The 13,104-nt window shown below is 35.9% G+C and overlaps 1 protein-coding gene across 1 annotated transcript in view; it reads right to left on the bottom strand.

Moving 5' to 3' along the window:
- MMP16 (matrix metallopeptidase 16) overlaps positions 1–13,104 on the bottom strand; it is a 386,139-nt gene that overhangs the window by 6,678 nt on the left and 366,357 nt on the right. The window contains exons 8-9 of the mRNA XM_061123824.1: positions 10,671–10,821; positions 1,712–1,827 (exon numbers count right to left, since the gene is read on the bottom strand). Coding sequence (XP_060979807.1) covers positions 1,712–1,827; positions 10,671–10,821 — 267 coding nt within the window. The remainder of the gene's footprint in view (positions 1–1,711; positions 1,828–10,670; positions 10,822–13,104) is intronic.

Here is a 13,104-nt window from a genome sequence, read left to right as displayed (position 1 = left end):
GAAGAAATTTTAGAAACTATTATCAAGCTTGCTATGCTTAATCACTGGTAAGATCTGGGTATAATTTTCTTTGCATGTATTTCTGTGTAGTGTGTGATGACTTATTGAGGGCAGACTAGAGTAGTGCTAGGTATTCTGTAAATGTTAGCTGGAGTCAGTTTTATCTGGTTTGAAACAACCCTCTTTAACCTCAAGAAGTCTCCTTTCTCTACTAGATTCCTGGTGACAGCTATAATTTTGGGGGCATGATCTCAGTTTTCTGCCTTCCACGTGATCATCTTTCAAATTTGTTCACTTCTTTGTCCTTTGCATTTGCATAGATTGTCAAATTTTTTTTGCCATATTATTGATATGATTTTACAGCCTCCAATTTGATTGCATGGTGACTTCCTTTATTTTCTTTATGTGACTTTATTCCTTTATGTGACTTCCTTTATGTGACTTCCATTATTTTCTTAATGGTTTCCTTTTTATCTTAAACAGACATGTTTCAGCTCAGTCTGTCCTCCTGTGGGCTTTTGCTTTTGTCACATGCAGGCTGTATTTAACTTGGTCCTTTGATTCTCTGAACCAGTAGAGTACACGACGCACTGCAATTCCAGTCAGTGCTATATGGTCAGGCTTCAGGGTTCTTTCTGACTGAGCCTCTGCCTAGTGTTTTACGTGTGGGACATCATCACACAGAATGTAGTATAGATTGCATATAGCGATGATCAAACACAGTTTGTGTCTGACTGTTCTGACTGGCATCATCCTGGGTCTCAGGTCCTGCAATGTACATTCAGCATAAAGCTAATTTATACTCTGGCAATTTGTTGATGGTCAGTCATTGTTTTCAGCGGATGGTGTTGATTTTTTTTATACCCCCCTGTTTCTTCCTTGCCTGGAGAATCCCAGGGATGGGGGAGCCTGGTGGGCTGCCATCCACGGGATCACACGGAGTCGGACACGACTGAAGTGACTTAGCAGCAGCAGCAGTTTCTTCCTTAAATTTTTCTAGTTTCTCCTCCCCCAGATGCATTTAATTTTGCTCTTGCAAGTGATGTTTATTTGGTTATCATTACATATAGGTTATAGACTTTTCATGTTATTTAGTACCCCCATAATGTATTTTTTTCTTGTTCCTATTATAAACCATTTGAGAAGATATGTTTTTTTTTCCCCTCTATATTTCAGTTTGATGTCACTTTCCTTTTCCTGGAATATTATGAAGAGTCTTATTTTGAATAATTATCATGGTTCATTCATACTAATCTCTGAATGAGGAGAGAAACGTTCAAACTCGACCAACAGATACAGGAGTATCAGCTAGCTAAAGGTATACATGAAAAATTATAACCCTCAACATGCTGTATTACTAGGTGTCTTTGTGACTCTGCCCATATTTAAAACATTTCTTGTGATCACTTCCTGTCCCACATATGTCTGTTATTACTATCTTTACATGAATTTTAGTAGAAAATAGGTGAGGTTACTTCAAAGGTATTAACACTTCAGTTTTTTAAAATACTCTTTTTAATAAACTAAAATAGGTTGAGGCTAAAGAACATCTTGAGCATTATATTAAATACAAAGTTAGGAAGTGAAGTTTATATAAATGTGATATAGCCCTCGTATGGCACTTTCTAATCTTTTAACACAGTGAACGAGTAGGATAAATTATTCATTTACTCAGCAAACTCATGAAATACATAATGCATGTGTTGCATACCATTTTCTTTGTGAACAAAGGCTCCCTGAGGAGATTCAGGGATACCTTTCCAGACTGTGATTGGTTTGGGATAGCCAGGATCCATGGTCTTCATTTCTTCACTATATCTCCAATACCTAAAAAGGATAAATAAACAACAACAACAGATGCATAGGAAAGACGATTATGTATACACATAATAACATCCATTAAATCCTTTCTGTATACTACTTGTATCCCTGTTAGAGAGTTACAGAATTGATTCAAGTCATGCAAAGACAGTGGACACAAATTATTGTTTCCTTTTCTGAATATGTTAAAAATGGGTATGTTATTGTATATTTATGGTCTGCTAAAATTAATTTTAACACTAGCTAAGCATCATCACAATTCAAAAGGGCATCACCAACCAATGTAGAAATCAGAGATTTCCATGATTTTTAAAACTAAGGCAGCAGAATACTTCTTTTGAAATAAGCATAGTTTTGATTCCTTTACCCACTCATTTATTTAACAAATATTTATTGAATACCGACTATGTTTCTAGTATTATTGTAGGTGCTAGAGACACAACCTTAACACAACAGACATGCCTCAGTTCTTTCGTATTTTAGGATATGTAGGGATTACAGGAAAAAGAAAATTTATCAATAAATGTATAGTATCATAAGAGCTGGGAAGATCTATTTAAGAACATAAAGCAGGACAAGTTATCTAGGAATATGTATCAGTCATTTAAAATCACTAGATTGAGAGGTCCTCCCTGATAAGCTGATATTTTGAGCGGACAGCAGAAAGAAGTAAGAAGCAACATGTGTGGTTTTGGAGAGTACACCATTCTGGACAGGGTAAATAGTTATCAGAAGTTTCCATGGCAGGCACAAGCCTGGAGTGCCTGAGCGTCCAGGGAGGCTGGGGTGACTGGAATCGCTTAGCAAAGGGGGGACGAGCTCAGAGTGGGAACAGGCACCTCTGATTAGATGGACCCTGACGCTCTGGCAAAACCTGTGGTCTTCCTCTAAGAGAGATGCGAAGCCAATGTAGATGGTGAGCAGAGGAGCAGATAGGGCTTGTTTCTGAAGGAACACACTGCAGCTGCGAGTGAAGCAGAGTGAAGGGGTGAAGCAGCAGCACGGAGGCCAGGTGTGATGCCATCTCAGTAATCCTTGAGCCACAGTGCGTGCCGGAGAGCTGACAATAGTTCACGGGGCTGGGAGACTGCTTGGAAGGAGCAGCCCTGAGCGCTTACGAATGCAATGAATGCAGGATGTGAGGCGACAAAGTTGAGCATGACTCCAGAATTTGGGGCCTGAACATCCAGAGCAACCAGTGAGAGAAGGAAGTGTGGAAAGGTAAGTGAGGGTGGTTTGAGGAATCATGAGTTTGGTTTTAGGTGTGCTAAAGTCAGATGCCTCTTAGCAAAGCAGAGTTGTTGATGAGGCAGAGGGTATATGAATATAGACTTTAGGGCAAGTCTCGACTAGAGCCCTTGGTGTGTAGACAGATAAGCAGATAAAAGCAAAGCTGCCAAGTGTCAGAACCCGCAGACTCTCATCCTTTCACAGGGGGGTCACTGAGCCATTCACAGACCTGCTAGATATCTAAGGAACAAACTGTGAACATCTCTACTTTGGATTACTCCTTATTTTATATACGCTCTAAGACTCAAATATGTTGTATCTATAATATTCAAAAGGATTGACAAAACTGGAGTGAAGCCATTGGGAGTTCACAGTGACATTGCCTATTTTAGAGCAGACATAAAATGCTCTGTGCATTAAATTATTTAATCACAATAAACCCTTGAAAGAGTTGTCATTGACCCCATTTGAGAGGAGAATTCTTGGAGGACAATGAACAATACATAGACTTATAACTCATTCCGTTTGATTTCAAAAGTTTCTACTCTTTCCTCTACACATACCAAATATGTTTGATAACATTTTCTCCCTCCGCTACCATCACTAGACATGTCGTAGTACATGCTAAAGGGAGCGTTACACCAAAAGATTTGCATTTATATTGAGATTGGGTACTTGGTTCAAACCAGAAAAAGAAAAAAATATCCAGTCTTTTCTGGACATGCTCCTGTTTCAGGTCTATGGGGAATCCTTTATCTATAGGACTGTGGACTCTTGTAAAGAATGTTTTGCTACAGATTTCTAGATACCTTAGATAAGTAACATGCAGAATATTAGCGCTACCTCCAGCTTCAGTGTTCACAGAGAAAAGTAGAAATAGATTGTTTCAGGATGTATCCCCATAAATAAGCCACAAGGCAGATTTTATCCAAAAAGGGAAACACATGGTGCAAGTGTTTGTCATAGATTCTTATCACATAGAAGATGAGGGCAGATCTGATAGAGAGGTCAGGAAAGACTTCAGGAAAGCTGAAATCATTCATGGTAGCTGGGCCTATCTTGTTGAAGAAGACAATTAGGGAGTGCGAAGTTCTACCAAAACTAAACTGCATTTTCATTCACATTTTTTCCATGGAAACGGCAGATTTAAGTTATTTTTGAATATTTCATCACAGAACACACTGTGATGAATATAGCATGTTTAAGGAGGTTGAGATTGCACTCAAAATCTCCAGATCTTTTCTCTCAAGTAAATATTTCAATGATATTTACAATAGTCATATATACTAACTAGTTCCTGAGTTGACCATAAAGAAAAGTTTTTGCAGAGAAATCATCAAATACCTTATTTCACGGATTCTAAGATACATGTATTTCCACACTTTGCATCTGTGTTATGTTTCACATCTCAATGCTACGTCAAAGTATACTTGGCAGTTTTTTCCTTAATGATAGATTAAATAATGATGTAACTTACAATAAGTGAAATTTTTAGTTAGCATAAACCATAACTTAAAGCAAATTTTAAAATTTTCCTAACCAAGGAATAATTTTACATCCTAGTGACAATGGGACCACATTCCATACATGATTTAAGGAAGATTCCTACATACTCAGAAACCATGTTTATTCTCCAAGGTTTAGTTACAACAATGTTCATTTACAGGACCTATTCTTCATGTAGCATTTTGTAGATATACATAATTTTAATCTTATTTCACCAAAATCCATCACCAATCTTTTATATTACAGATTAAAATGTGCTTATGCTGATGTCCTAACCATAGTTTTAGTATATATGGTCACTCAATTCAGTCAATAATAAAGTCTTGGGTATCATATTATTCAAAGGTAATGTCTTAATCATATTTGCTTTTCTTGAATGTTACAGAGTTGAAACTCAGATGCTTTTTGACTCATAGCTTAGTACAATTTTCTACCACATTACTACTAGCGTTTCCCTTGACATAGCGTTCTTACATTAATCTCCATGCCATCTTACCCTCTTAGGGCCCTCATTGAAATTCATAATGTTCATTGTGTCCATATAATTTTTCTTTATCCCTCACTCTATTCACTCATAGATATATTTACCTACCATTTTTTGATCACTGATATGCAAGGCACATAAAATTTACAGGCATCACAGTTTAAGAAAATATTAATGGGATGTGGATTTCATTGTACTCCTTCATAGGAACATAATCCTGATATGAATTTGTTAGGATAAAAGCAATTTTCCCCTCTTTTTGCTAGCTGATAGTGCAAAACTATAATTTCATTTCACAGTTTTTGAAAAACTCATAGGTGGCTTGGACCCTCAGGTTATCTGCTCTGTCAGCTTTGATACATACTCAGTAAACTTAAATGTGATTAAATTCATCTAATTATATTCAACCATAATATTACTCAGTCCATTATATTATTATATAAAGACATTACATTCAGCTACTTTGTAAAAAAGCTGAGGCTTATGAGATTTGCATTTGAATTTCCAACATATGTAACATATTTCAACATGAACAAAAAAGCTCAATCTGCTGATTTTTTTTCTCCTGAAAAATAAACTTACAGGTTCATTGAGAAGAATATTAATGTATTCAGATGGAACATTATGTAAATATATTGGAGGGGTTTAAAACTTAGACATTATAATGGAAAAGTTTTGGAAAGCTATTGTAAATAAATATTATAGCTTTTTCTTCTAACACATCTACAATCTTTGCAGTAGAATTATGACTTTAAATTGCTGGTTCTTTGAGAAACACATTGTAAATCAATCTTCTAAAATAAATTGTGAATAGAAATGGGATTTATTCATCATTTTCAGACTGATTATGAGTCATAATCATAAGAGAAAACAGTTGTCCATGTAAGAAGATACAGTAATTTCTTAAATTCCTCTGTGTGAACAAATAAATAGTACAGAATATTCTGAAATGATATACTTTAATGTTTCTGGAAACTGAACTCAAACTGAACAAAAAGGTTGATTTCACATGACCTGGTTATTTCCTTATCCACTTTGTCTCATTTTTTTCTTTTTAACTTCAGAGCCAGAACGTCTTTCCCTCTGTTATCAAAAAACCAAGGGCCACTTTTTTTCACGCCCAAATAATCATACAAAACTTCTTTCTTCAGAAGCATTATTAAAAATGGAAAATAATCAAAATGGCAATTTTTACTCTGCTGGATAATTTTAAAAACACAAAAAGGAATCACTTCATAAACACAAAACTTAAGCTATAAGAAATAGGTGTGTTTTCTTTGATTACTGGTGGTAATGATAATAAAATAAACCAAAATAGATCTAAGTTTTGTCTTCTTTCTTTGATCATGTCTTAAAATCCTCATTGGTTCATCCTAGTATAAAGTATAGTAATAGAGTCTTGGATATATTTGTGAGAAGATGCTATGAGACGACTTAGGATGACAGGATTTTAGAGCTAAATGTTATGAAGATCAAAATGTATCCAAGTATCAACGTATAGTATATTAAGAAAAGGGCAAGTAGGAGTCTGGAGAACTGAGCTCCATGCTGTATGTGAAACAGTGAAACTGGACTTTTTAATCTGAATTTACAGATCTGTTTAAAGAACCATCATTTCACCTACACTTCTGCACTTAGGAGATTTCATGTGGGCCCCTACATGCAATGCAATTTATATGTCAATTACTCTCAGATCTGTGCCTCCACCCCACCTTTCCTTGGGAACTCAGATATCCAACTACTTCCTTGATTTCTCCAATTGTGTGTAAACAGGTATCTACTTACCAAAAGCGAGCATTTCAAACTCTTGACCCCCTTTCCCCAATATCCCTTCCCTTATATGTTCCATCTTCAGAAATGGCACAATCTATTCAATTCCAGTGATAAATCTAGATGTTGACGTGTTCTTCTCACCTCTAAAATCCAAGCCTTAAGAACAACTTGCTATGAGTACATAGAAAACATATGCTCTACTCTTTGCTCCATGCACCCTGCTACCATCGTGCCAACTGTACTCCTTCAACAGCCTACCAAGAACTTCCTTGCTTCCACATTTGAAGCCCATTAGTCATACAGAAGTCCTAATGATGATGTTGAATACACATCACAACATGTACTTTCCTGCTGAAAACCCTCCAACGCCTTTCTGTTGTACTTAACACGCCTCATAATCTGGTCCTTACCCACCCTTGGGACCTCGTCAACCACTGACTCACTATGCTTTCGCAACAATGCTTTTTTCTGATTTGAACATTATTGCTTTTGCACTGCTATTTCATGTGCCTACACTACACTGGCCTGAATAATTTCATGTGACTGAAATTTCTCCCCTCTTGAGTCCCTGAATCAGTGCAATCCTTCACAATTTAGGCCTTTCTTGACTTACACACTCATCTCCCCACCACTCTTTACTACCCATGAGACTCTATCACACCAGCACCTGTTTTTATTTCTTTGGAGCATTTCTCAATGTGAAAATATCACAGTCATTTTTTTCTTCTCTCTTTATAACAATATCCCTAATAGAGTCTAAAGACAATAGGGGCCGAAGCCTTGTCGTCTTCTTTCCTACTGTATCTTTATTACCCAGCACATGTCAATAGTATGTGCTCAAAATATGTGTTAAATAAATGAGTGAGGGATGTGCCAAGACAAGTAAGAAATCTTAAGAAAGCAGGAATCAGAGCTATTGAGAATGGAATGGGCTGTCTCATATTTACTCTGTCGCCACGGGTGGTCAGGTACAGAGGATGCATGCCTGTGGGATGTAACTGAGGCTGTCTAGACTTTGGTAGGAAGTGAATTAGATACAGGGCCGACATATGGCAGTGTTTAGACCAAAGCTAATTTAAAGGTGTGCTTTGTTTGTCTAGCAGATTACAGAAACTTTTCTGATTTTGAATGCTCTTCTAGATACGTGTGGTTTGCAGCTCACCGCAGTATCCATCAGTCCCTACTGCCTTATATATTACTCCTGTACCTAGTACAGTATTTTCCTGACCCTTTAAATCAACTGGGGCTTCCCAGGTGCTGAGCTGGTAAAGAATCCACTTGCAATGTGGGAGACCGGGGTTTGATCCCTGGGTTGGGAAGATCCCCTGGAGAAGGGAAAGGCTCCCCACTCCACTATTCTGGCCTGGAGGATTCCATGGACTGTATAGTCCACGGGGCCGCACAGAGCCGGACACGACTAAAGGAGTAAAGCGACTGAGGTTTTTACACCTAGACTAGGCTAGCTCTAAAATTATTTTCTGATCTTATACTCAGAGAAATAGAAGTCTGCTAATACATTTTTTAAACAGAAAAATGTCAATAAAATAAGAGGAAGAAATAAGTAAGGATAAATGAATTTTCAATAAATTTTCTCTCAAAATATACATGGGAAATACATAAAATGTTAAAAGTGATAAGTATTGTAAATAAATAATGTCTGTAAGGAAGAAATACACTGAATTTTCATACAAAGTGACAACTGGATTGCTTTTTATGTTTGAGTTAATGTGTTTTACATCTACTTATAATCTAGAAAGAATATATTAATAAATGTTGTAACTTTGGAATTAAATATACAAATATGAAGTAGTCTTCTTATAAAACATCTATGACAAATGAACTCATATAAATGAAAATGAAAATTGGAACATGAAAATGAACATGAAAATTAATTGGGATCTTGCTTTAAATATTTTCAAAATCTATAAAAGCAGTTACTTAGGCAGAACTTAAAATCAAAGTATTTCTATATGTTTTATATATTCTGCATGCACCTTGTCAAGTAGGACATAAATTAACTAAAACTCCTTTTCTAATTTACTATAATCTTTATTATAAATTTGGTGTCTAACATTCATTGATTTCACCGACTTGAGACAGCCAACATTTAACTTCTAAACAACTTTTTGAAGAAGTACTAAGTTTTTAGAATGGAGACATTTTTATAAGTAAGGCTAACTGATAGTAAAACCGCAGCTTTAACTGTCATCTCTGAAATGCTCATTAAAACTGTAATATGAAAGCTAAGCTTTCATGTTCTGTCCTGGAGAAGTTAATTTCTCCAGGGTCTCTTCTCAACCTTTTGTTTCTACCCCTTTTTGGGGGTGGGGGGTGGAAACCAACACCATTCGCTTTTGAGCATAGTCCTAAAAGAGTACATTCAAGCAATTAAAAGCAGCTGAAGAATTACTCTCTAACAGCCTTGCGGGTCATTAATTTACAGTTTGCTGTAAGTCCACTGACTTATTTCCATTAGCAGTCACCATGCTATGGCAGTCAATTTCTTCATTCTTCTCTTTTCACACTCTAACCACATTTCTATCTCGCTGAAAGTCATAACTTTTTGTGATAAGTAATATCTTCTGCTATGATAGAGTTTTTTTGATGAACCTGTGATTTAGTAAGAAACATCTAGCAAAAGTTTAGCTTCTTGACAGTGAATTAAAATCTATGAATATTTTGCTATAGAAATATATGCAAATTTAATGCATAAAAAGTTCATAACAAATAAATGTAAAATTATACATTTTTATCCATGAATGCAAACGATAGACTCTTTTAGTTCACAGATAAAGCTCAACGTTTCAAACCACTTGCTATCAAATATTATAAAGTGCAAAATAAACAAGGTTTATATCCTTACTTTTCTCAAGTAGTTGGAGACATTTTATAGGGTTACATTATGTTAAGATTATAAGGCAAATTCAATACTAACAAGTTGGTCATTAGAACCTGTTGTCTTCAATGTGTGTTTGTGAGTTGTGGTGCTTTAACTACTTGTAAAATGACATACTTACGTTCTACCTACCAACAAAGTTTACTTATGAATGCCACATTTTGATACAACTAGTAATAGTGCAACTAAAACTTGACTTTTCATCTTTATTTTTAACCTATTGCTAATTTAAAATAATAAAATTTTAGCCTTCAACTTTGATTTTATATGTAATATCTGTCAACAAGTGGGCAGGGGTAAAACTAGCATGCCAAGTGGCTACTGTACATCATGAGACTAACAATTCACTTGAAGTTTTACAAACCCTGTTAGTAACATTACAACAGTAAAAAATGTGACAGAAAATAACAAGAGACATTATACTTCAAGCTAGAAGTATTTAGTCCGGGGATAGTTTGGTTAGTTCATAGCACCTATCTGCTGGTACCTAAATAACAGTGTCTTAAGAAATGGAACTCATGACAAAATTGAAGTTATTTGAAAATGTTCAGAATTAACTGTGTGCAAAGTATAAAAATTTAACTTTCAATATAAAAGCAAAAAAAGATCTGTGTTAAAAAGCACTTTTAAGTAAATTAAGTAAAATTACAGAAAATGAATTCTAAGGATAAATATGTACTGCCTATACAGCTTTATAGGCATATTATGATTATGGAGAAGAGAAAAAATATATACTACATATATACATTCATCATAAAGGCATATTATTTGGGAATATTAAAGGAAGACTTATCTTCAGTATTATTTTAAAATATGTTTAAGAGATTTTCAATTCTATTAATTCTTGTGTTTACATCCACACAGATTCTTTCATCAAATGTACATTCCTGCTATAGACTAGAAATATTGACTTCTCTAAACATCAGTTAACTGTTTTCCTCATGTGAAGTGTGTACTGACCTGTCCCCCTTGAAGAAATAGGTTTTCCCAACGTCCTCCCACCAAATGGCTGAATCAATACCATGAGGGGGAATTCCGCTTCCAAGAGTAATCAAGTCATGAGGGTAACCAGGTTGAAGAGTCGTGTCCTTGAACACCCAATATTTGTTACCTGTATGAAATAAGTGCAAATGCAGAATATACTAATTTAATGTCAGAAATTATAATATATCTACTAACACAATGCATTTAAAATTCTTTTACATGAAAGCCATGAAATAACTTAGCAGCAGTCACATCTGGAATACTGATGCCATTTCTGAAACATCGATGCTATTTTCATAAGTGGACATAATGAAAAACTATTTAATAATGCAATCAGAATTTGTGAATTAATTTAAGAAATAAAAAAGATCTACAATTTGGCATATGGGAACAGTTTGAATTAAAGGTCAAGAATGTTTTCCTCTAGCCTTATTTTTTCATTCAAGGCTAAAATCATTCCTGTGTCTTGGGCATTCTATATGGCCTCGGATCGCCGTACTGATTACAGCCTCTACTCTGTTAAAACACTTCCTCTAGGCTGGTCCTTTCCTTTTATTATACAAACATTCACAAGTCTCTCTAGTCCTATAAAGTCATCCTCCTTTGACCCGATGCCCTCTTTTAGCTGTTACACTATCCTTCTCTTTAAGAGTGGTGACTGAAGGGAGAAAAAATTTAATCCTCATCTTGCTCAGAATTGTCAGAGTATGGCAATACTAAAAAAAGATGAATTGTAGTCAGCTTTATGGCTGTTTCGAAATTATCTACAGACAATGCACTTCCTCATGCCCTCCACCCTTGGCGGACTGTGTAAACACTCTCCTCCTTGGTATGCACTTAAGTAGTCTGCAACAATTTCTCTTTCCACTAAAAGTTGATTTAATATGTATTGCTGCTGCTGCTGCTGCTAAATCACTTCAGTCGTGTCTGACTCTGTGCGACCCCATAGACGGCAGCCCACCAGGCTCCCCCGTCCTTGGGATTCTCCAGGCAAGAGTACTGGATTGGGGTACCATTGCCTTCTCCAAGTATTGCTACTGATACTTTTTGTCATGAAGTCACCAATTCCTACAGTTTTCCACCCCTATCTATTGACAGGGTTGGCCACTTAAAGAACGTTCCCCCCTGAGCTACTGGAAAACCGTTTTGCTGTTGCTGTTTCTCTTTCTTCTCTACCTGCTCCCTCTCTGGTCATTTACTTTATTCAGTCCTTGAAGGTTGGCATGCCCTATGCTTCTGTTCTCTGCACCTTCTCTTCTTATTTCACGCAGGGGAGGGGCAGAGTGGTGTCACAAACTCAAGGGCCAGGCTAGAGAGGACAGAAGCGGAGCGACAGTGGTACACAAATATTCTGAGACACATCCACAAAGTCAGCAGACATCTACTGCCTTAAAGGTGGTCTACGCTCCTCTCCTATCCTGGTCCTCTGGATCTTTCCATAATCAAGCAGCTTCTTGACTCACTAACTTCTCTTGAGGTTAATATCTGGCGAAGTAAAATAATATCTTAATATCTGACAAAGTATCTTGTGTCCTTTCCAATAGATGAAAGGTCTTCCTTGTTGTTAAATATTTCAATACTATTCTAGATGAGAACTATAATAAACTAGCATTCAAGTTATACTTAAGGGAATCTTAAAAAAAAAAAAAATCAAAACCAGCACTGGACTAAAACAACCTAAAAAGCATATCTTCAGGCTAGTCTCTAGTTTGTAGAGTCTCTAGTTTGTAAACAGACTTATCTTATTTACCAAGAGCTACCATTTGCTATCATTTTAAATCAAAACAGCTTTTTTTGAGTACCTTCAGTGTCCCAAGTATCTTGTTAGAAATTAAGGAAACTAAGGAGAACAAGACAGACTATTATCATCCTACATTAAAGTGAATTTGACAGATAAAAATTAAGAACACAAATATGTAGTTGCAGTACTTGAAAAACTAATAAATGCTATGAAGGAAACACATCAGGGGCTGAGAAACAGAAAACATAGAGGGAACTTACTTCAAGTAAGGAGATTAGGAAAGCATCTCTAAAGAAGTAACACTTGCCAAACTTTAAAGAAAGAGAAGATGATACCTATGCAAAGAATACTGAGAAGAGCATTCCAAGAAGAAGAGTTGTATATGATAAAAACAAAACAAAGCAAAACAAAAAAAAAAACAAAAACTGAAAGAAGATCCACAGGGTGTAATAATCAAGAAGAGAGTAGCACTAAAACCTATAAGATGTGCTTGGATCTCAGTCTGAGTGCACTAACAAGCCATCAAAGAGATTAAATTAACAAAGTGGTGTGACCCATTTCCTATTTTCAAAAGATGATCTGTGGAATACCTGGTAGGTGTACTAACTTGTTGATGAATGACTCAACTCATTAATTCTGGCACCAGATCCTTGATAGAGCTCATTTTCA

The sequence above is a fragment of the Dama dama genome, chromosome 21 (assembly GCF_033118175.1).
Source record: "Dama dama isolate Ldn47 chromosome 21, ASM3311817v1, whole genome shotgun sequence".
NCBI lineage: Eukaryota > Metazoa > Chordata > Mammalia > Artiodactyla > Cervidae > Dama > Dama dama.
This window is presented reverse-complemented; position numbering and strand designations above follow the sequence as displayed.